A 25,325-nucleotide genomic window follows, 5' to 3' on the forward strand; every position below is an offset into this window, starting at 1 on the left:
GTAACACAGTTCAGCCTATGACTTCACTTCCTGAAAATAAATTTGACTCTTCAGAGAAATGCATAGTCACTTTCAAATCCTGTAATAGGATTGAGAAAGCAAGTCACAATTTCAAGCACAGTAGCCTGAATCCTAATGCTTCCCTGATAGAAAGGGAGGGAACAATGTGATGCTCCATCCAGCAGGGAAGCTGCATCAGGGCTGGGCCAATTCCCGGAGCTGGAGAGCGGCCATACTGAGCGTGAACACACTTTTTCTGACTCAGGAAACCTGCTGTCTTGTTTACATGAACAAGTGCATTAGAAGAGAGACTTTTTTCCCCTCACGACACTTGTAGTAATGAGTATTAAGCTATAATTGAGCCATTAGTCTCCATAAAACATTTTAGTACCAAAATATTTTGTGGAATTATATCACATTTTCTCCTGTCAACATTTGTGCACTGTTGTGTTGTTTTTATTTTTTTTCCCTTTCTGTCAATTAGCATAAAAACAAGGCCAGGGAGAAAATGTATTTTTTTAATGCCTGGCTTCCCTCTACTAGGCAGTGCAGTGGCAATGCTGATTAATCAAATAATTTTATGCATTGATTCTTCCCTCATGGAAGTTGTGCCTATTGCCTGGGACCAGGACAAGCAGAAGTGGTTAGAAGGGGTTCGTTTCATGTTTTTACAGGAGGACAGAAGCACTGCCGGTCTTCATCTCTCACACAGAAAATTGTCAGTCAAGCAGTACAGCTGCAATTTGCCAAGAGATTACAAACCTGTGTTTGGAACCCATTCCCAACAAGTCAGATATGCAACTCTCTCATTTCTAATCATAATACACAAAATAGGCCAAAGACCTCAAGAGCTACTTTTCATGGAACTTCCTGTGTGCCAGGCACTGTGCTAAGCAGATAAAATGTACCACTCATTTAATTTTTTAGGAGAAAATTCTGTATACAAGAAACGGACAGAGCTCAGAGGGATTTTGTAAATTGTCCAAGGTCACAGAGCCAGCAATGCCTAGGCTGGGATTCATAACTTATCTCAGACTTAGAAAGGAAAAAAAAAACAATCCTAATCTGCTACTCTTACGTACACCAACATGCCAACTGATTCTCCTCACAATAGAACATGGAACACATTAGTTAAGTGTTATATTTCTTTAATGCAATTATTTCATTCTATTCTCCAACATTTAGTCATTTGCCTAGTTCACATAAGTTCTCAAGAAATGTTGATTATATTGAAACCAAGGAGAGAATGTGGTAGAAACACGGTAGAAAAATTCACTTTCACTTGACACATGTCTGTTGAGCACTGACTGAAGGCGAGAAAGATACAACAGTAAAAAGCACAAGAAAAAAATAAGTCCCTGACCTCTTGAGCAAAAGATCTTGAAAATAAAAGTCATAGAATGTAGCTATCCAATGCCTACAGATGGGTGAAAGACAGAGAAACTCATTTTTATAGCAGAAAGGGACTGCGACTAGAGTCTTAGACTGAAGGTTGGTAGGTCGAGTTGCAAGGTCTGCTCTTGCCCTAATAGAATAAAATAATTGCTATTCATTGGTCACTCACTATGCTCTAGAACGTTCTATGCACTTGACGTGGATATCTTCGTATATTTTCAAAATATCCCATGTTACAGATGGGACAAATGAGGTTTCAGGTCATCTACCCAAGAGCAAAGCTGGATTTCAAGCCAGGGCTTAACATGCCTATGACCTGAGTTGCTTATATCCCTTAAATATGCTACTTTGAGCAAGTCTGTTGATTCTTCTTCAACCCCATCACTTCTTCTGTAAAAGAGGATTGTTGGCTCCTAATCTTGCTAAGGCTCTCTTCTGCTCTGAGCTTCCATGCATACAAGTGATCAAGATCCTCTTCCCAGTGTTTAAACATAAGGGATTTGCACATTGCCTTGTACTTAGTAGGCTTTCAAAGAAATGGGGAAATAATTAAGCAGTTCATTTTTTTAAGTTCCTAGAGTCCTTTGGTAGTTTTTGAGACAGTTAATTGATGGGAAATTTATTACTTTGGCTAAATCCTGAGAATGTAATAATGATAACTCTCAATTTATTCTAACTGATGATCATTTGTAGTATATTATATAATTATTTTGGCAGCATATTCTCATCCAAATTGTTTTTTCTCTCAGGCTGATATGAAAATCTATTTACATTTCCTGAGCATAGAATTAGTTTTGGTTGTAAGGAGCGGTTCATAGATAGGAGTATGTTACTTAATACACACAAGAATTGATTGACCACTGTAGATAATTCACAATGTAGTGAAGGGATTTGCAATTTGTCCATACTTTCAGTGTATAGGATGCCTGTTTGCATACCTGCAAAAACTTCCAAAGAGTAAATTTGGAAGAGGATATAGATTTGTTTCTATCTGAATTGGGAGGTAATAAAATCATATATTATGCCTCAGAATTTGGCTGTAATATGTGGTAAAAGAAATTATCCTTGCAATAGAAGTGGGGTAATGTAGAAGGGATCATATAAATAATTTGACCATGTACATCAAAACATGTGTTAAACCTTTAACAGGATTAGTGAACCTCAGCTTTAGTCAAAATTTAGAGGATATTCATTCCCCTCAATGTGCTTTTTTCAGGAGAAAGGATCCATAGCTTCTATCAGGTTCTATAAAGAAGCCTGAAGACTGAAGTAGATTAAAAATCACTTTTCTATGTTAACCACAACAGCTGCTTCAACCCTTCATAAATGCAAGATTTTACCAAAAGAATCTCCCCCACCCTACTTTCCCCACGACTGTTAGCCAAATCCTTTCCATCATAAGAGTGGCCCTGTAAGATGTATTTCACCATTTATTCAGCTAGCATGTATTAGATGTTTTGTATATGTGGAAGATTATGCCAAGGTAGAGGGGGAGGAAAATACAATGAAAAACTCTAATGTATTGGGTGAGGTCATTTAGTGAAGGATCTTGGGATTCATTATTTGCTACATCTGTAAAATGGGAATGTCATAGTGCATGTCTCACATTGTTTTGAGAGAAGTTAAATATGACAATGCCTTTAAGGCATTAAGCCCAACGCTGATACATGAAATATCCCACATGTGAGACTTTATCATCATCAATATCATCGCTGGTATCGTGCCTGGGCAAAACTACAAGAGTGATACAGTGCTTCCCACTGCTAACTCTGACATGGCATTATCTCCTACACTTTGTCACAATGGTCCCCACACCTCCTCTCAGCCTGACTTCCCAAGTGTCCCTATCGTATCTTGCCCAATGTCATGAAATCTCTACACCAAACTTAACACACTACATCTTCCTCCTCTTCCTTCCTCCAGCCAACCACTTTCTCCCCTTGCCCCTGTCTTGGTGATAGAAACACAGCCAATTGCTCAAGCTAGAAACCTGGGGGTTCACTTGACTCTACCCCACTCTTCCTCTTTATGAGTCACCAAATGTTATAGCTTCTGCCTTCTGAATATATTTCAGATTCAACCTCCTTTTCTCCATCTCTATCATCATCTTCCTCCTACCCTAGAAAAATTGATCACTATGTTACAAGCACCCTGCCATTTTTCCCTATCCAGCATCCGTGTAGCCTCAAAGACTGTACATCCCAAATAAAGTATGTGACCTTACTCCACTCATTTGAAATTCCTGAGTGCCATATTCCCATGCCCACATTGCCTTGAATACAAAGAATGCACTGTTTCACATGTCACACAAAGCCTTCCACACCTTGTACCCACTGCCATTACAATACCGAGTATACAAGAATATCTGTTATAATATCTATGGCACATTTTAACAACAACAAAAAGAAGTATATATTTTGTTTACGGACTGTCCTTTTTTGATGAAATTTTACTCCATTGAAGAGATTAAAGATCTTCCCATGCCTGGGTGGCTCAGCGGTTTAGTGCCTGCCTTTGGCTGAGGGCATGATCCTGGAGTCCCAGGATCAAGTCCCACATTGGGCTCCCTGCATGGAGCCTGCTTCTCCCTCTGCTTGTCTCTCTCTCTCTCTCTCTCTCTCTCTCTCTCTCTCTATGTGTGTGTGTGTGTCTTTCATGAATAAATAAATAAAATCTTCAAAAAAAAAAAAAAGATCTTCCCAAACATCACCAAAGGGATTTAAAATTAGGATCAGTTAATTCTAATATCTAAAGAAATATTGTAATAAAATAGCAATGTAGGTCTGACATCCTGACACAAGGAAGAAGAGTGAGTGAGGGTCCTCATGGAACCTGTGACACCATCCAAGGCACAACCTTGTACAGCTAGGGCTAGCTGTGTGGACAGAAATCTCTTTCGAAAATTTATGGACAGCTTATCAAGTTTTCTTGGTTTGATGGATCCATTCTTTATGATAAAGCTCCAACTTCTGTGGTTCTAACTCTGGTCTCACCAAACAACCATATGCTTTTATTTTATTGGGTTCTCAAAGTCCAGAAGAACTTTGTGCAAATTATTGACTTTCCTGCCACATATATATCCTATTATCAGTTAATAAGTTAATATAGCACAGAGAGCCCAGGATTGAAATCAAACCTAGGTTCAACTGCTATAGCTATGCTCTGTCTTTTAAATCTATAGATTGAAGAAAACACCTTCTCCCCAGTAGTATGAAAAAAAAGAACCTAAACCAAAACCAAAACCTATTACAGCAGTGGGCACGTTGTAGCACTTATAAAACAGTCACTATGACCATTATTGCTGTAGCTTAAAAATATAAATCTTATTAATATAAAGAGGTAATTATCAGTGATTATCAGGTCTGCCTGTATGTGGGTATTACCTGGAGAGCTTTAAACAGATACCAATGCCTAAAATATATCCCAGACCAAATAAATCAGAATAGTTAGAGATAGGGTACAGACAACAGTGTTTTTTAAAAGTTCTTTGGAGATGCTAATACATTAAGAAAAACTCATATGAATAGTTACTAAATTGGATAGTTATTAAATAAATTGAAAAACCAAAAAGCCGAAAAAGCTGACGAACAGGACCCAGACTCACGATGACTTCACTAATCTACAGATACTCATGAACCAGCAAGACCACTATTTAATGGCTTCATGCCCATCTCTCCTTCAAAAAGTTATGTTTAGGGTAATTGGAGGTGTAGTTTTTATGACCACCATCATGAAAGTAGCTTATTACAAAAAGGCTACAATGTATTCAACATATTTATTTTCTGTTAACTTTCCAAATTTGTTTAGTACTTTGTCTAGACTTGTTCTGTATTTTGCTGTTCAAACTTTTCTTCCATTGTGTTCTTTTTTACACATCATTTCTCCACCAGTGTTCCCTGGATGTTGCAGAGAGTTTATTCTTTAGGTTCATGTAATCCTCCAAAATCTTCACTCCCTCCTTTTGATCAGGTTGTCTCTTTCTTTCTGCCAGGGGAAATCTTTTCTCCTGCTCTGATGTCAGCAGTCCACATCCCTGGAATATCATAATCTCTTCTGTTGTGCACCTGAGTGGTGCCATCTGGCTCTTCTAGTAGGATTATCTCCTGAAGCGAAACTAAACCTCATTGGCTTTCAGTCCATTTATTGATATCTATTAGCATCAGCTTCCCTTCTCCTCCTGACCATACTTCTAGAGGAAAAGCTTAAAAGAAATTAAGACTGAAAGATACTCCCAAATAATATGACCATTTCATTCACTAACACTTTGTGGAACATTCTTTGCTTTTCTCTAATTTCTCTTGGAGGCAGGAGGAAAGTAGCCTGGGTTTGTCAATGGCATAGCACCATCTCCCAGTGGAAGGAAAAGCCCTAGATTTTCTTTGTGGGTGGCTTATATCCCTGCACAGGCACATAGTTAGCATATGTATGTGAATGGAGGGAGTCAGAAAAATTTAGAAAGTTTTCAGCTTCAAACATTTTCCCCCTTGACACATGTACTTGCTCTTAATATACCAACGTTCTGAAGTCTGAGGCACCATGATCACAGAAAGATGAGCAAATGAAGTGCATTGGTTTCCTACTGCTGCTGTAACAAATTTTCACTAATGTGGTAGCTTAAAACAATACAAATTTATTTGCTTATAGTTATCCCAAGTCTGAAGTCAAGGTTTGCCAGGGTTGCATTCCTTTTGAAGGGCTTAGAGAAGAATCCAATTCCTTTTCTAGCTGCTAACGGCTGTCCTTATTCCTTGACTTGTGGCCCCACATCAGTTGCGTCCCCCTCCCCCTGCTTCTATTTTCACATCACCTTCTCTGCCTTCTGACCCTCTGCTTCCATCTTATAAGGATTCTTGTGATTATATTGGGCCCATGTGAATAAACTAAAATAATCCTCCACACACACAGAGCAATCCCCCCAAATTAAAATCCTTAATTTAATCACATCTGCAAAGTTCTTTTTTCACATGTAAAGTAACATTTTAGTAGATTCTAGAAATTGCAATATGGACATTTTTATGGGACCATTCTTCAGCTACTCCATAAGGAGTTCTGTACATTAGTGGGGACCCAATGCTATTTTCTATGTGTTCCACTGTTTTATAGATATTGGCTATGATCATTTAATTTGGCATGAGCTTTTTTTGTTTATACAACAATAAAAAATGATCTCAAGGCCAATTTATACCTCGCTTGTACTACTGACAGTCAGCATAAAAAAGTGTGTTGCCATAGAAGTATCCTTCTCAAAGGATAGTGTAGATGGAGCCTACAGTACCACAGTCAGCAGGTGAGAAAGAGCTGTACCCTAGCACTCAAACCTTCTTCTTAAAAATCACTGCTCTGAAACTTGATATCATTCAACTGATTTCCTGAAGATTATCCTTGTGCTGAAATAATGTATTTCTACCTTAAAGTAAAACCATTATTTTAGCCACATTGCATGTCATACATTTGGAAGTTGTTCACTTGAAATTATTGACTAAAAACCATGTCTGATGGTTGAGAATTTATCTTGATATTGAGAAGGCTATAAATGGAGCAATACACTTTAGGTTAGTCAATATAAACTTCTAAGACACCTATTTTTCAATGAAAAGACGCAGTAATAAAAACCTTTATAAATATTACAAGGATATCTCAGAATTGCTCAGGAGCACTCCAGGCTCTATTTTAAGTTTCTGCTACTATGATGGCAGTGCATGTCAATTATTTGTGACATATGGCTCACCCTTCGTTGAAGATTTGTAGAGAATTTCTTTGTTACTACCTCCATAACATTGCATCACCTTCTGAAAAATGATCAAGTTAAAATATGATGTAGGCTTCTTGAGATACCAGGACATGTTGTTGGAAGACTTTAACCCAGAGACTTTCCAGGTATCTTGTAGGCCAACTGTGTCACCAACTGTAGAATTTAGAACCCCCAAATTATCTTGCTCATCTTCAACTGGACTTGAATGAGGGGTCTCAAGGCAAACTAAAAATATGATCTTTGTGTTGCTCAGGTTGTATGTGATAACCCATCTAAATCCAAGAGATAATCTTTGCCAAGAATAAGACTGCACCAAGGAAAGTCAATGCTGTTATGAAGAAGGTCATGAACGTTCTTTATAAAAGCTCCAGAAAGCACATGGGCTGAGTTGGGGCTCATCATTATTAATGAGCAATAACTATGTTTCAAGGTATAATGATAAAAGTGGGACCATCAGAACTGTCCTTTTGAGAATCAACTGTCCATGAATTTAATTCTACCTTCTGATGATTCATTTTAACTACAAAAGGAAGAAATTTGTAATTATTTTCAAGTCACTGAAACAACAGAATAGTCATGTGGCACTTCCATCATGATATAATCCAGAGAAACCCTTCAAATAGGTATCAACCACCCTTCCTCTTGCTGGTTTAGGGTTATGTTTTCTAGATTGCATAGAATATCATATGCAAAGTATCAAGACTTTGAGTTTTTTAGTACTGTTCTCTGTGTTAGGGTTCTCCAGAGAAACAGAACCCATAGGAGATAGATGTGAAAAGATTTAATATGAGGAATTTGTTCACATGACTATAGACACTGAGAAGGCTCACAATCCGCCCTCCAAAAACTGGAGATTCAGGAAAGTGTGGTATAATTCCTGTTTAAGTCTGGAGACCTGCAAACCAGAAGAGCCAGTGGTGAAAATCTTAGTCCAAGGGCAGGGGAAAAGCAAAGTTCTAGCTCAGGTAGTCAGGCAGGAAGAAAAAGGATGCGTTACTCCTTCCTCTGCCTTTCTGCTTCATTTCGGGTCTGAGTGGATTGGATGGTGTCACCACACTGAGAGGGTCATCTGCTTTGCTGGGTCTGAGTCACCAATTCAAAAGTTTCTCTAATCTGGAAACACCCTCACAGACACACCCAGAAATAATGTTTAATCTGGGCACGCATTGGCCTGGCCAAGTTGACACAAAAAAAATTAACCATCACAGTCTTTTTTGAGTTCTTATAATTGATTCTGCAGGGACATAGAGTATGATTAACTATGAATAATATTTTGTTGAGGGCCTTTTTTTTTTTCACTCTAACCCAAACCATCTGCATCAGATCTGAATCTGAGAAAAAAAAAATCTTTCAGCTTGTCCCAACCATGATTACTTATTATGTGCTATATATTTATTACATAAGAAGTTAAATCAGCCTAGAAAATACATTTGAAACAAAATGATATATACTTTGTTTTTAAAGGGAGAGGAGTTGGAATGAAGGGGGAAATTAGATAAGGAAAACAAAGATGAATGTCATTGGCACACACAGAATATATATACCTTGTGTTCCTATCTACTGCTAAAGAAGAACTCACAATTTTCACCCTAAACTCCCTAGCACTCAAAACATAGTCACAAAAAAGAGCACTTGCATGCCTTACAGTACTCACGAAACAGAAAATTGCATTTATTCAGAAGAAAAACAGCTTTTATGGCCCTCATAACCATGTTAGGCACCTATCAGGGTGAAATCTCTGGAGGGTGACCCATGTCAGGGTGACCAAAACCAGCACACGGCCCCACCCAATCACAAGAGGGCAAGAAATGCAGTCCTGCAATTTGCCCTTCCAGATGGAAAATTGGCAACGGCACCCATGATGTCTAAACTATCGGCCTTCTAACAACAAGACAAGTAGTAGATACTCAGTATTATCCCTTCCATAGATATATAATGTTATTGAAAGGGCTGGATATTTTACCATCAATCTAAGTCAATGATGTGATGTCAAGGTTATTTAATAAGAATAATCCTGTTAGAAAACAACCACTATTAAAAGAACATATTAGTGGAAGCAATAAAAGATAATATGCCATCAATATGAATAGTATAGACAGCCACATTTATTACACATTAGCGTTTGTGATGTGGTGTGTTCTGTGCTGTTAGAAATGATTTAAAGATAACCGGAACCAGTTTCTAGCAATACTGCCTTGGTACAGTATACACGGCCTAGGTCAGCACCACTCGGCTAGTCTAGCAGACAAGTACACTATCAAAATTCAAAGAAGGTAACATTTCCAAGGAAAAAGTCAGTTTTTGCAAAGATTAGAAAACTCCCCATATCATGATTATACTTTTTTATTTGAAAAAACTGACATTTATCTTGATGTGACATTTTCCTAATCCCTTAATGACTTTTAGTTGAAATACCAACGTGCAGAGAGAAAATCGTCATATGAATACAATACTTCTATTTATGAAGTATACTACTATTAGACGACAGAGCTGCTGGTCCCGACTAGTCCCACAGACTCTCACATGGACAATTGTTTAAAAAGCACCACCTTCGGTGCTACTGGCCTTCTTCTTTCCCAGAAGCTTCTCATTCACCTGTGTCCTAGAGAGTCCACAAAGGCGGAAGCAGAGCCTTCACTCATGATTATATTTCTTTTTTTTTTCTTTTTTTTTAATGACTATATTTCTTAATTCCCATTTCTAAGATGTTCAAGGGAAGAAACCAGGAGGCATTAACCCAGGCACTAGGTAGGAAAGTCAAAAATGGAGATTTTTCCAGTGTGCCAAGTAAAAGGCATCCCGGAAGGGAGGACCCAAGGGTTCTTTCTGCAATAAAAGTAGACCTGTTGGCTGAATATTAACTGCATCTTCATAACTTTTTTCTAACATTAAATAAGAGGTGTATCAAATGAATATTTGCCTCCAAGAATTAAAAAATAATAAAAAGGATTAGTTGAATGAGTGCTTAAAATGTCTTAAATGTCTCCATAATACAATTTTAAAAGGAAAGTCAACCCAAGTGAAAAGCTAAAAACCTCGGGTGCCTTTTTGTTTATTTTTCAGTTTCAGAAATGATATTTTAAATCTCAGTGTCCAGCTCCATATCTTTACATAAAACTTGCCCAGGCCTCTTTGAAGAGGTAGTCTTGGCTGCAATTATGCTATCTAATGACGAAAGTGAAAAATTGGATTCCTGACTGACCCCGGCAGGTTAGCTCTTTATGCTCCAATGATATAAGAGACCAGCTAATAAGACCTCACCATGCATGGCTTTAAATGTTATTGATGGCCTTAAAGCAATTCTACCCTTTTTAAAATTCTTTTGTGCATCTGGTCTTGTTATCACCCCGGGAGTGACTTACACGCAGTGGGCTCATGATTCAGAGAGAGAGTTTCCTGTCATTTGTCTTACCTTCATGGCATTACGATTTCGCTAAATTTTCCTCTGGGAAAATTAACAGAGAGGGCAAAAGAAGCATCGATTGGTGTGTTTTGTGCTGTCAGTGAATACCCTCTTCATTCTTTATCCCTTCTCATGTAAAATCATTTGAGTTTAGATATTTTAGGCACTTTCTGACCTCTGATAACACACATTGCCTTCCCTAAGATCGTTTCAATCCATCTCTTCAGTTGAAGTTATGAAAGCCTGTTCTCTGGTGTGAATGGACATGTTTTCCACAGAGCTGTGCTTCTCAACCACTGCTGTGAAATACAGAAACCAAGGCTCTGCTCTGGGGAATTCCAGCTTGGGCTGTCTCTGTGATGGAGTCTAAGAATATCTGATTCTAAAACTTTCAGAGGGGATTCTCATTTGCATTCAGAATTTATCAGAACTGCGGGAAAAAATTGCCTTGGAAATTTGAGTTCTGAGTCTTCTCCATTCATTTCTATACAAAGGCCAAAAAATGGCACCCAGTGGTCCTTTGCTGACCTCCCCCCCACCCAAGGAAGGTGATACCCTTGATTTAGAAGGGTATCCAAATCATTTGCACTGGTTTCTTCTCAATGGACACCATTTCCAGGAATCTAAAAGGAAGATCACATTTTAATCAACTGCCTTTACCTAGAACCCTTGCCTTTTCTGTTCACCTCTTTTCCCCCTTCCCTACCTGGTAAAAACAATGCACACAGGATGTCTGGAACTGTCAAGATCCCCATGTAGGTAACAGGATCAGAATTAAGAGACAGTGAGACATTTGTACAAGAACAGTCCCCATCCTTCAATCTATAAACAAATCCTCTTTTCCCCTATTCATACATACTGTGGGATAAGATAGGAAAGCAGCAGAGAGAAAGGCTTCAGAGATATGCATATGTATAAACCCTCATTTAAATATATCTACATACCAGTATTGCAATTCAACATTTAATGAGTTCTACTCTGAGGCAGTACGAGAAGTATTAAAGCTAAGGAGATCAATAAAATATCTTTCTAAGCATGGGGTTACTCGGACACCTAGGCAATGAGGAGAGCAAAACACTGTTATTAAGAACAGTTCCAAATACTAAATTTGTTGTGCATACACTACCTTTAAACTTTTTTAATTTAAATTATACTTACCATTTCAATGCAGATTGAACATAGTCTGATGAGAAAACATTGGATGGAGGCTAATGGCCTGGGTCCTCAGCTGCCCACATCAGCTCCCCATCAGCCACTGATCTGTCTGAGGTCTCTGATCTGCTGAATATGTAGATTTCCAAAGCCCCTTCCTGCTCTATATCCTCAAACTATTGCAATTGCCCTGCTAATGATCTATTTCTTATTATAATTCTGTTTCTGATTCTTTCCCCTTATTTCTCTTTTGCAGATTCTTTTCATGGGCATGATGACTGAGTACTATCACTACTTTTTCACAACCCTGGTAAGCACTTCCAGTGGAAATGTATTCCTTGCTGTAGGAAAACATCTCCAGTTATTTCAAAAGTCAGCCCCACCAGTGTCAGAAGCAGGGTATTGTCATGGAGATTTGTCTTACTTTCCTAAGAATCCTTTAAATCCAGAAATGCTGAACAGCAGGTTCTTTCTTCTTTTTTTTTAAAGTAGCATCAATGCCTGTGCATCTGGAAAGGGATTAAAATGATAGTTCCATTAAATAGAAACTGTCAAAGAGCAAACTAGTCATAAAGAATCATCTACATTTTCTAGATACATTAGAAGGCACACTAAAATGTCTCTTAGCTTTTTTGATCTTATGGGATTTACGGAGACCCTTCAGGACCAATTTGCCCTCACGGTCTTGCTTTTTTCATCCTTTGCTCACAAGCAGATATTACAAATCAGACCCTGGACTTTCCATATTCTAGATTGCATAGGATCCTCAATTTATAGGCCAACCTAACTTTGTGTAATGTATTCATTTTAGCACATCACGTTGCTTGCTGTGGAGTTTGTGAGGGATTCCATATGCATTCTAGAATTTTCTGTCTGACGTCTTGTAGTTTGAGTAACTTTCCCTCCATTCATTGAGCGCGCTAAAGGAAATCTTTCTTTCTGGGGTCTTATTCTTTAAATTTGCTTCCTTAAGCATTTTCCTTTTGTTTTATCTGCATTTGCCATGCTTTGCTTTTTATATTCTTAACCATTCTTGCCCATGAGTATTGGTAAAACTTACAGAAGAAAGTTATGTAGTACAAGGGGGGGGGGCGGAATATAACACTTTAGAAGGCACTACTCTTTTTCTGATACTGAGCCAGGAGGACAGAACTGCCCTCTTAAAACTCTACGGTCTAATTCAACATTATCTTGGGAAAGGGTAGCTGCATAAAGAAGAATTATTCAGAAGAACAAATCCGTGTGCCTCTTCTGCAAATACAGATCATGAGCTGCTTCTGAAGCTGCCTCTCCTTAGGAACCACGGTCATCACTGATCATCTTGCATTGCACTTCCATAAAGCAGTTGCACTGTTAGGAAATTTTTATGCAAGTTTTTCTCTTTTTCTTTCCTTGTTAAGTGTTATTTTGAATGTTTGGTTTATTCCAAATGCAAGATATCTTTAATGACATATGATAGAGTTAAACCTTTCTTCACAAGAAGCAAGCTGAAATTTTTGTATTGTTTTAAATATGAATCAACAGGGGCACCTGCATGGCTCAGATGGTTAAGCATCTGCCTTGGGCTCCATTTGTCTTCAGCTCAGGTCATGATCTCAGGGTCCTGGGATCAAGCCCAATGTCAGGCTCCCTACTCAGTGGGGAGTCTGCTTCTCCCTTTGCTCCTCCCTATTGCTTGTGCTCTCTCTTTCATAAATAAATAAATAGATAAATAAATAAATGAATGGATAAATAAATAAATAAATAAAATCTTAAAAAAATAAATATGAATCAACATAAACATCTGGTTTATACTCAGCCTCATCTGTAAGAGAAAACTTAAGTGGGTTAAACTTTTCTTCCTGAAACATTGTCTGAAAGGGAATTAGTTCCAGTGCTATGATACCCATGTTCACACAACCCTACGCTTTGGTTCGTTCTCCAAGGAGAACACTCAGAGCTTGCATCCAGTGAGCATTCTTCATGCCCTCATTATATGGGGCATGGATCAATGAACCAGAGAATGGTATTTTTTCCTGCTGGAAGTGATCTTCCTATCAAATGCATAAGAAAATTCCAAATTTCATCTCCTTTAGCAGATCTAAGGCAGCAGGAAGTGATGGGTCATCCTGGGATTAGTCACATCACCACTCAGTTTCAGTGTCCTCATCTGTAAAATAAAAGCATTGGACCAAATGGACACAGAGATCCCTTCCAACTCCCCAAACCCTATGTTCTAGAAACAGAACTTTAACTTCTCAGAATATTGTACCCTGTGCCCAAGGGCATACTAATTCCTCTTCTTGGTTTATCCAAATTCTAATAGCATTGCAAAAAATAGTGGAAAATGTAAACTGCTCACTGCCTAGAGTTTCTCAGGCAGCGTGCAAGCGAAGAACAATGGGAAACATTCTTTGATGAAGCAGTGAGGATGGCAGCTATTTTAATTTTAATCTACCTGTTGTTTCAGCAGTCATTATTCTGTTTTGCATAAATGACATTGAAAATGTTAACTCTTTCTACTTTTATCATTTTTAATACTGCGCAGGACTTATTTGCTTTAGATCTGGAACTCTATAGGTACAGTGGGGTAAACATGACTGGATTTCGGCTGCTTAATATTGACAACCCTCATGTGTCCTCCATCATTGAGAAGTGGTCCATGGAGAGATTGCAGGCACCCCCCAGGCCTGAGACTGGCCTCTTGGATGGCATGATGACAGTAAGTAGTCTTAAAATAAAAATCATTTGAGATGACGTTTGCTTCCTTAGGGGTTAGGTAAAGAATCACCTATGCCTCCTCTAGTGGAAGTAAAAGTATTATAACTTGTGCCTTGACTTGAATGAGAGAAGGAGTAAAATTTTTAGGTATTTTGAAAGTCTATGCACGGCAACTATCGAAAATTGCTATTTCCAGCTCTCTGGACTGTACGTCCCTTTGATTTAAAAAAAAAAAAAAGAGTTAAATGAGTAGCCACCATTGCCAGCCAAATGGAGCCAAAGCAGAAGCCAAAGTGAGGGTGAGTAGAGTGAGTTTTACCCTTGGAAATGAGGCCTTGGGAAGGGGGGAGGGAAGGAAGAGCAAGCTGCCTACAAAAGTGATGCAGAACAAGTTTGCGGCCCTCCTTTCTTTTCTTTTTTATTAATAAATTTATTTTTTATTGGTGTTCAATTTGCCAACATATAGAATAACACCCAGTGCTCATGCCATGCGGCGCTCCTTTCTTGCCACATCTCAGCAAACGGTGGCACACGTGGAAAGACACCAGATTTGCATACAGTTGGTGTGTTCACATTCTTCCTGCCTGGATGTGTACAGGAACACCTCTGCAGACACTGACAGTGATTCACACCAGCCATATGTTGCTCTTGAAGCAGATGCCAGGCCCACCTCCCGACAAGGAGAGGTACTCTGCTGAACAGATAAATTGCAAACTGCCTCATCAGAGAGCTTCTCGCTAACATCATTTGTCTTTTGTTGTCAAATGCACCTACCTTAGCTTTATTTCTCTAATGAAGCTCCCTACGTGATGAAGAAAATAGCAGGACATTTTTTAAAAAGCTTTCTATGTAGGAATCATGTCATCTATAGGGAAAGATACTAGGAATGCGGGCAGGTAATAGCATTTGAAATTGGCAGAGTATTTCATTCTCTGTTCCCATCATCGGGAGAAGCACTCTTGCTTTTAAGATGCAATTTACCGATAACCGAAAGGTATCATCTTGCAGAGAAATGAACTTGGGATTTCTTTTCCTTTTCTACCATTTTTTTTTTCATGAGAAACAAATGAATACCAAGGAAAATGAATTAATAAATGAAGTGGTTCTGGATGATTCCTTGTTCAAGCTCCCTGATTGTTTTTCAAACCTGAAATAACTCTTAAAATATACAGTGATCGGAGAGATAATGATAGAAAGCATTTTAATACAAATGAGCCTTCGGTGATTTGAAACATTGCTTTGAATAGGAACAAGTAGAGACTATCCAGGGAAGTACTAGACCTTCTGAGAGGGAAGAGGGCAAGCTAGAGAGAAAAAGAGTTAGAGACAGAGGGAGACAGAGAGGTATGCTAATACAACAGCTTTTCTCTTCTTCCTCTTGGATTTATAATTCCAGTGAGTTCAAATGTCTCAAATCCCCTGCCCTCGCACCTTGCCTCCCAATGAGATTTCTATCCACAGGCTGAGATCTCCAATAATTGTTACCTACACTCAGTGTATTCCTCTAAAAAAGTTACAGTTTGGAGCTATGTTATCACAGCTTGTGGATTCAGGCCAAACATTAAATATTCATCACAAGTATGGCTTAATTTACCAAAAAAAAAAAAAAAGCATCTGTTGCGTTCAATTATACAGGACAGTTTGTACATATTGACTGAGATAAGGAAAATCGTTGAACAAGGAGGATAGAACCATGCAAGTCACACCAACTCAGGCCAGGCAGGGGATGCAGCTACTCCGCTAGGACTGCGGCCGGTGGCCTAGGCAAATGGCAGTTCCATGGGCAGGAAGCATGGTGGAGCCAAGTCCCAGTGGATGGAAGAGGTCCTGTTTTGCCTAAAGTTTACTACTGTCATCTCACTTAAGAAAGGGATTTCTAGGCTCTGTTATTGCTCCTGTTATTATTAGAAACTATAAAAAAAGAGAAAGGGGATTTATTAGTAAGGAAGAGAAGGGTTCCCTGGGCACCAAAAGTTGGGGAGAGTAGATATATCAGTCATGTCTATACTAGTCTAAAAAAGTGGTAGAACACAGCACCCACTAGAAGTTGAATCCCATAGTCATACAGATCGGTTTTCCTCTAGTTTCACTGAAATAGAAGTGATATACTTCATCGTATAAGTGTAAGGTATACAGCATAACGGATTGACTTACATATATTGTGAAATGATTATTGCAATTAGTTTAATTAGCATGCATCATCTCATATAGCTACAATAAAAAGAAAAAAAATATTTAGATACAGTTTTGAAATTAATCCCAAGAAGTATAATAGTAGACTCCATTTTGGCTTCTAGTAATGGAGGCCCATTTGGGGATGTGGAAACTGAGTCACAAGTGAGTTTAAAGAGTAGATTTACAGGTTTGAAGCCCAATGGGCTAATCTGAGTTGAGAGAGCAGAAACTCATGTCCCCAAGCCAGGGCCCAGATCTAACAAATCTTTGTTCTCATGTTGCCTCTGTACTCAAACCATTTTCTTCCCCACCTTCCTGATAAAAAAAAAAGCCCTATGGTTTCAGTTCCACTGGGTCTATATTCCTCAGATCTCATGGTTCATTCTTTCTTGCATCTGTAGCATTTGTGACTCTCACTGCCTAAAACCTTCTTCCCCTGTCAAATCCATTTCACCAGAGAGGCCTGTTATTCTTTCTCCCATGGCCTGTTTTCTTTCGCTGTGTAGCCCTACAACTTCACACACTATATTTCGATTCGTTTGTTCAGTGCCTTCCTCTACAAGAATACAAACTCCATGAGGACAGAGAGGCTTTGTCTTTTTGTGATCTCCTTTATGCCCAGAAATATAAAAGGTCTGGCACAAAGCAGGCCTTCAATAAATATGTATTTAATATGGGAGCTAATGCTAAATAAATAAAAATTGGGCTTCTGCTAAGACCAACATGTTAAATGAAAAAATACTCAAATACCCCTTAAATAAATCTGTAAAAGCCCAAAAAGAGTTCCTACAAGTAAGAACTAGGCATGTGTAGTGAAGATAGTGATTATTCTAAAGTAATAATAATATTTTAAAAATTAGCCTAGACTAACCACTATCTATATTTAAGTAATGCCATTACTAGAAGAGAGTTGCATTCGCTGAAATCAGACGCATTATACCACTACTCTCCAAGGCAAATTTCCCTATTGCCTTTATAGTTTTATTTTTGTATGTGCTGCATTCATATACAGATGCCTGTAGGAATATATAATATAGAAATTTTTAAAAATATGTTTAAAAATATCCATGTGTTTTTACTTCCCACCTACTTGTCTGATTTTCTCTTTAATATTTTTAAACTGAAAAATTTCTTAGAATATCATACACCAAAAATATCTTCAAAGAATATTATTATATATGACAAAACACATCCAAATCTGAAAATCATGTGCAATGAAAAATTTTGACTCCAGACTGTTAAAGCCATAGATGTAATTAAAGAAAAAAATATTGACTTTGAAAATAAGGTTAAAATTGTGTTAATTAAGAAACCTGTTACTGAGTCAATAGAGTTCAAAAATAGTGAAACTCGTTATTTAAAACATCTTGAGATTAAAAAAAGAAAGTGTTTTCTTCTCAACTGAAGTGTTGATTAACTCAATAGAAGTTTGGAGTAATTTTACAAAATCTATTTCATTCCTTTTTATGGCGCTTAAATTTTTCTTAGCACTTGGGCTGATTCAGTCTATTGGCTTATGAATAGACCTAGATAATGGAGTGGCCCATTTTCAGGTAGAGTCCTCTCTGATTGTGAACCAAAACTGTGCATGAGTCAATAGTGCATAGTAATCATAGAAACAAGAACGTTGATCTGTCTTTGGCCTTCCCAGTTCTTCAAAAGCATTCACAATATAAAGTTAGGTCAGTAGCCTTATGTTACATGTGAGCATTTCCTGTAATCATGATCCAGGAGGGAGGTACCTTTGAGTGTCACCTAAGTGTCTGCTGCTGCTCCAGCGACAAAAGACAATGGGCTATGAAATTCAATGGAAAAACCAAGATCTTTCCAGATGAGGAAAGCCTAGATTAAGTACTGGCTATGTCCCCTGAATAACTAAATGACCTGACTAGGTTATGTAGCATCTCTGAGTCTGCTTGCTTACCTGTCAATCTGTAATATTATTACAGTGTTACTCTATAGATTAAATTAGATAATATATATATAACCTCCAGGACATAAAATTGGATTTACTTGATGGTACCTGCTATTATGCCAGTTTGTAGTTAATATAGGAACAAAAGACATTCTGAAATGCAGAGACCAAATCCTTACTTGTTTACAGGAGATGTTTCTTGGCCTGCACAGGTAGCCCAAGATAGCCCCTTACCTGGGACCTGTGTGACCTTGTGTGACCGACCATAGGAATCACCCAGGTGTGTTTTCCAAAGTCCACATATGGTCCTCTTTTCCCAATTTCTCATGTCTCTCCCAAAAGCTGGAAAATGTTTATTGAAATTAGAATATGCCAACCTCTGCACCAGGTCTCACTGGATCTGCTGGACTTCTGCCTTAAATACTGAATTTCTAGATTGTGAGTATATGATTTTATCTTTGCTACCTTCCCCAGGCCATTTCCAAACCCCAGTTCACTTGCGGGTCACTCTTCTCAGCATCCTGAACGTTCAGGATGTGCACTGCCTCTCCCACCACTTTGGCTGCTCAGTAGCATCCGCCCCCGCAAGGGAAACTAGCTCATTCATACTAAGAGACAAATTCCTGCTAGCTCTATGCTGTGGGTGAGATATTTGGATTTTAATAGAGGAATCAGTGAGAGAATAAATTTAGGAAATGAGGGAGAAGGGTGTCATTTGGGAGAACTTCTCTTATAGAAAACTGCCTTGTCCATCCATGTCAAGCCAGTGAATATTTCTGAATTTGCAGAGAAGATGGGAAATCTATACTTTTTGCCCATTTGTTTCACAAAGACTAAGTCTTCCTTCAGCACTCCCATCTCCTGCAGTTTTCTTTTTCCAATAATGACATACAAGGAAGACAGCAAAATGCAAGGAATCTAGAAAGCCATATCCTGTTGTTACTCCTCATTTCCAAAGAGTAGCATCTCCCTGGATTTTGTTGGGATCCCCAAGACCACATTCAGGTTTCATTTGGCAGAAGAACTCACAGAAATCGGAAGGGCTGTTAAACTCAGAGATAACAGTTTATTACAGCAAAGGGATACAGATTAAAATCAGCAAAGAAAAGTTGCAAAGGGCAAAGTCTAGGAGAAACTATATGGGGACTACTAGTGGTCCTCTCCCAGGAAAGTTGCTTTGACAAGTGCTTCATTCTCTACAGCAATGACATAAGGCAACATGTACAGAGTGTTGCCAACCAGGGAAGCTCCTCCAGGCCTTGATGTGCAGGGTTTTTACTGGGAGTCAGTCACATAGGCATCGAGCATCCTCATAGCTGATCCTACTTGCTCAGTCTCCAGCCATTCCAGAGCGCAAACTGATAGATACAGCATGGCCCGGGGCTCCAGATGAACAAAAATAGGCATTCACCATAAATCACACTGCTAAACGGCCTAAAACTTCCCAAGACCCCAAATATACAAAAACACAATGGTCAGGCAGGATATTCCCTGGTTTGGGACATTATCTCCCAGAACCCAGTCAAAAGCCAGTCCTTTCTTGGAAATATGTGTAGAGCGTGGGCACCTCGGTCCTGCTGAGTTGAATCTTTATTGCACACTGTTGTGATAACCAAAACACAGTGTGAGACTGCTTTTTGTATGCTTGTTTCATGATCCATGTTGTGGTAAAGAGATTTTCTTAGGGGCACTGAGTAATGTGGTCTCATTCAGGCTTTCGATATAAATAAAATGTGAAAATAAACACATTCGGAAAAATAAAATCTGAAACACAGGCCAATTTCTTTTACATTTATCTAAAATAACTCGAGAGTTGCTACTCGGTAAGCTGGCCTCCAGCACAGAACTGAAAAGGGAAGAAAATTCAGGGGTGGTTTATTAGTGTTATAAAATAGGTAGACACATGTCTCCTCCATCTAAGAAAACGTTGCGCATCAAAGGGAAGTGTGGTTTTAGAATAAATGGTTTTCTTCTTTGAATTTGAAAAGCACTGATCAGGCCCATGGTTTTGAGCTGTGTTATTACCCAACCCAGTGTGGAGGCAGCCTTGACAAAGAAAGTCAAAATCCTTCCTTAGCCCAGCTTATGGAAGAGTTAGATCAAAACTTCACTCCTCACACTCCTCTACCAACTCTTTCAATCAGTCAATTAGTGAATACGCATACAAATTTGCAAAAAAAAATACTCCACTGCTAAAATGGTCCAGGTCCCAAGAGCATAGTGGTTAAGGGTGTGAGTTCCAAAATCTAAGTTTACATCCTAAGTTGAAATTCTCACTTGCCTAGTAAGTTAGGCAAGTTATCAAAGTTACTTCCTGAAGTTACCTCTAAGTCTCCATTTCCCTGTTGGTAAAATGGTGACAATACCTATTTCAAAGGCATCGTTTCAATAATTTAAGGTGACAGCACGTGTAGGATGCTTACAGTGCCTTGTGTGTAGTAAGTTGTCCGTGAACATTTACCATAATTGATCTATTATTGTAATTATTAAATCAGCATTAAATATTTGTTTTAGAGGCAGCTCAACTTCGTGGTTGAGAACATAAACCCTAGCTCCAAATTCCTGGGTTTGAATCTTGGTTTGCCCACTACTACTTTGGGGATGCCATTTAACCTGGTCAAAACTTTACCCATAAAAGAGTAAAGGTTATGGTGAAGATTCAGTGTTTGCAAAGCATTTAGAGCAGCACCTAACATACAATAAGTACTTGATAAAAGTCAGCTATTATTAATTGAGTTTCAAAAAGTCTCATTCTGCCAATTGATTACTCTCCTTCAATTATACCAAATTAGGATAGCAGAGTGGTGAAGAACATGGGTGCTAGAATCAGACTGTCATGGGTTCACACTCTGGCCATGCAGCTGATTAGCAGAGTAGCCTTGGACTAATTTTTCTGAGCCTCAATTTTCTTATCTATGAAATTGATTAGGGGATCCCTGGGTGGCGCAGCGGTTTAGCGCCTGCCTTTGGCCTAGGGCGCGATCCTGGAGACCCGGGATCGAATCCCACATCGGGCTCCCGGTGCATGGAGCCTGCTTCTCCCTCTGCCTGTGTCTCTGCCCCTCTCTCTCTCTCTCTGTGTGACTATCATAAATAAATAAAATTAAAAAAAAAAAAGAAAGAAATTGATTACACCAGTTTTGAACTGAAATAATCAAAACATTTTTAAGCTTTAACAATCACTACCACCACCACTACTGATCTAACTTCTATATGTCAATGATATAAGTAAAACAACTTATTTTACAAGTACATCTTAAAACCTTGGGATTATACAGTTCTCATAAAAATGTATTTTTTTTGTATTTTATTTTAAGTCATGAAATAACATTAATTCCTTCAGCAAGCATTTATTAAACAACTTTAAACAACATTTATGTGCCAGTAACTGTCTTACATACTAAAGACACTAAAGTCAAACATTTCTTCATTCACAAAACCCACATTCTTACTGGGAAACCAATGTCACTGTAAGTGCAATATGGAAATGGAAATGCAAATGGAAAATGCAATGATAGAGATTTCACGGGAAACATTTAAAGGGGGGATATTCTTTGGACTTGTAGATGGATAAAGTGTGAGATGTAGTAACCCTCTCTTTCCACTTCCATTAAGACATGCTCTCAATAAGTGCACAGTAAATGTTGAGCTCATCAACAGATTGCTGCGGAAAAAAAAAAAAAACATGATAAACTTTGATCTATGACCTAGATTCTAGATTTAACTCTACTAGTTATTTGCTATACATAGGACCCTACACATATAGGGGTCTAGGGGTTATTTTTTCTAGGAGTCATTTTTTCTACATAAGTAGTTCTATCTATCTGTTCTGTTGATTTGGGGAGCTTGTTGAGAATTTCAGATGAAGTTCTGATGAAAACCCTCAACTAAAATGTGAAAGGACTATACAATTTTATCCTTAAAGAAAACAACAGGACCATATTTTTATAAAATACTAACAGTTTTGTGTGAAATTTTGCAAATGAGAGAGATTTCATAAGGAAGGGAAGAGTGAGATGGCACCCCCCAAAAGCAAGAACTACTTAAACTGTCTATCAAAAAGCAAATGCTGACAAGAGTAGGATATTCCAAGCAACTTACATGAGTGTGTTTTTCAAAAGGTCTTCCACAACCTGCTATTGGATTTGATTCCACAACTTAAACCTTCCTGACTCCAGCAAATAGAAGTGACCGACACAAATACCCCTATTTGGAAATTACCTATAAGTTTTGCTTGAAGCTGTTTCTTTCTGCCAAATAGAAATAAGTAAATATTTTAATAGATATATATTCTGAGAAATAAAATCTGATACTGAAATGTTGAGGTTTAGTAGCTTCTAACTCAACATAGCTGATCTTAACACTGTGCTTAACATAGAAGATGCTCCAAAAATATTTGTTCCCTGAATCAATTATTTTTGTGGCTGAGATGAGGGTTGGTTTTGTTTTGGTTTTTTGTTTTGTTTTTTTTTGTTTTAAGAACTCAAAACAGGGTAGCTCAGGTGGCTCAGCGGTTTAGCATAGCCTTCAGCCCAGGACCTGACCTAGAGACCCGGGATCGAGTCCCACGTTGGGCTCCCTGTGTGGAGCCTACTTCTCCCTCTGCCTGTGTCTCTGCCTCTCTCTATATATATGTGTGTGGCTCTCATGAATAAATAAATAAGATCTTTAAAGAAAAACCTCAAAACAAAGCAGAGCTATCATTCCAATGTACTGTGGAGTATGAAGTATTATTTTAGAGAAAAATAGCTATCAGAGAGTGAAGACTATTCAGCTGGCGAATAAATAGCTGTTGAGATCAGACAAATAGGAGATAAGGAAACAGGCAGAATGATTATGCAGGTAATGGAAGGGAAACAAAGATGGAATTGAAGATGTGATGTGTGTTTTCCTCCACAGACTGAAGCAGCTCTGATGTATGATGCTGTGTACATGGTGGCCATTGCCTCCCACCGGGCTTCGCAGTTGACTGTCAGCTCCTTACAGTGTCATCGACACAAGCCATGGCGCCTTGGACCCAGATTTATGAACCTAATCAAAGAGGCAAGTGGTACTCATTCATGGCCCAGTTCTTTCCTAGCCATAGTGCTGTTTGACTTGTTCATTTAATGTGGTCTTCCCACACGGCTTTGTTAGCATGATATCTATAAAAGAGGAGAAACCACCATCATCCGATCTGCTAGGATTTCACTGGTAAAATTTTGTCTGGAAAAACTACCAGGAATTTTCTAGTGTGATGTTGAGAAGTTCAAAGAAGTTACCAGATCATACCACTCACCTTCCTTCATCTCAACTATGTCTCAGTTGCTGCTGGTTCTCTTCCACATACGTTCATAAGTGTTTGTAGGTGCTTATTCTATGCCCCATTGACTCAGGGAGTGGGTTAGCACATCACTGAAGGTTACCAGAGATGGTTCCAACCTTAGCAGCCCACAATCCCAGTTGTTTCTTAAATATCAAGTGGTACAGGACTGAGTAGGGCCACGTTGTCCTAATGATATAATAATTATTTCACCATTTGTCAGCAAACTAGAAAATTCTAGTCTATTCAAAACTTACCAAGTGTACTAAAGGTTTTCAAGAATACAGGGTATTTGGTGAAGGTGAGTTTTTCATGATTACCCTGCAATCTCGGACTGTCCCCTACAATTTCCTTTTCTCTGATGCAATTCGACTTGTCTTGATCAGATCCTGTTCTAAGATCCCAAGATTCTTCATAGATATGCATCCTTGGATTACCTTTGACATCAACATACATTCATTGTGTGTCTGGACTTGACAAAGTGAAATAATGCTTAACTGAGTACACACCCGACTCTATGACGCTGCTCTAATGTTTTCTCTATAGGATGCAGAAATTTGCCTCTCAAATGAAGAGTATCTTTATTGCCTTCTGTATTGGAGATGGTTGAGATGAGACAAAGCCATAAAAGAGAAGAATGGGAGGGACATAGTGCAAGAGAAGAATGCCTAGCCAAGAGCAAGGGAGAAATCCTACTTTGGGCATCATCTTTGTTGGTCTCTTTGGCACCTACAAACTCTCACAGGGTTGTTCATCTACTTCCCCATTGACAGCTGACTCTGATCCATCAGAGACTCTGATCAACAGTCTGTATGAACCAGAGAGACAGTATGTATGAGGTTTAACACTATTCAGAGAACCAGAGGGACAGTATGTATGAGGCTTGGCACCACCCAAGCTCCAAAGCAAGGCTGGATGTAGGGTATGGCAAGCAGCAAAGACTATCCTGGGCATAGGATTTAAGGAGGCACTCACTCTCAGGTTTGAACAGGAGACTGTGAGGCAGTACTTCCTTAAATTTTGTGCCCCTGGGAACCTCTCTGATCTTACTGTGGTCCTGGCATGGTTCCTTGGGTTTAAATCGCAGCTCCACAAACACTTACGAGCAATATAATCTACACAAGTTACATAAATACTTGCATCTCAATTTTCTCTTCTGTAAAATGGGAATAACACCTTGTATCTCATAGCATTATTGTAAAGATAAAAATAAAAGTATGAAGAACAACACAAAAACACAGTAAGAATCTTAGATATTAGCTATTCTCTTACATTGGGAGAGACTACTAATAATAGCCTCATTCAGTTTACTGAGTGTGATGCCAGGAATTTAAATCTGGTAGCAACAACAACAACAACAAAGAAATCACAAATAGGCATGAAATGAAATACTCTTTCTGACAGCTACATAAATCTGACATACTGTGCCTAGTGTAAAAACATCGCCCAGTCTCTGCTCTCCCCGCAGCGATCATGGTTAGGTCCTGAATCGCCATCCTGATCACCTTGATCTTTAACAAGAAAACAGCTG

General features: G+C 38.6%; 1 protein-coding gene across 12 annotated transcripts in view; it reads left to right on the top strand.

Annotated features, from left to right (window-relative positions):
- The window catches only part of GRIK1 (glutamate ionotropic receptor kainate type subunit 1), a 365,694-nt gene that overhangs the window by 249,643 nt on the left and 90,726 nt on the right, over nt 1–25,325 (top strand). For all 12 annotated transcript variants that reach the window (XM_072740870.1, XM_072740871.1, XM_072740874.1 and 9 more), the window contains exons 5-7: nt 11,959–12,012; nt 14,230–14,403; nt 23,392–23,535. In XM_072740870.1, coding sequence (XP_072596971.1) covers nt 11,959–12,012; nt 14,230–14,403; nt 23,392–23,535 — 372 coding nt within the window. The remainder of the gene's footprint in view (nt 1–11,958; nt 12,013–14,229; nt 14,404–23,391; nt 23,536–25,325) is intronic.

The sequence above is a fragment of the Vulpes vulpes genome, chromosome 15, assembly GCF_048418805.1.
Source record: "Vulpes vulpes isolate BD-2025 chromosome 15, VulVul3, whole genome shotgun sequence".
NCBI lineage: Eukaryota > Metazoa > Chordata > Mammalia > Carnivora > Canidae > Vulpes > Vulpes vulpes.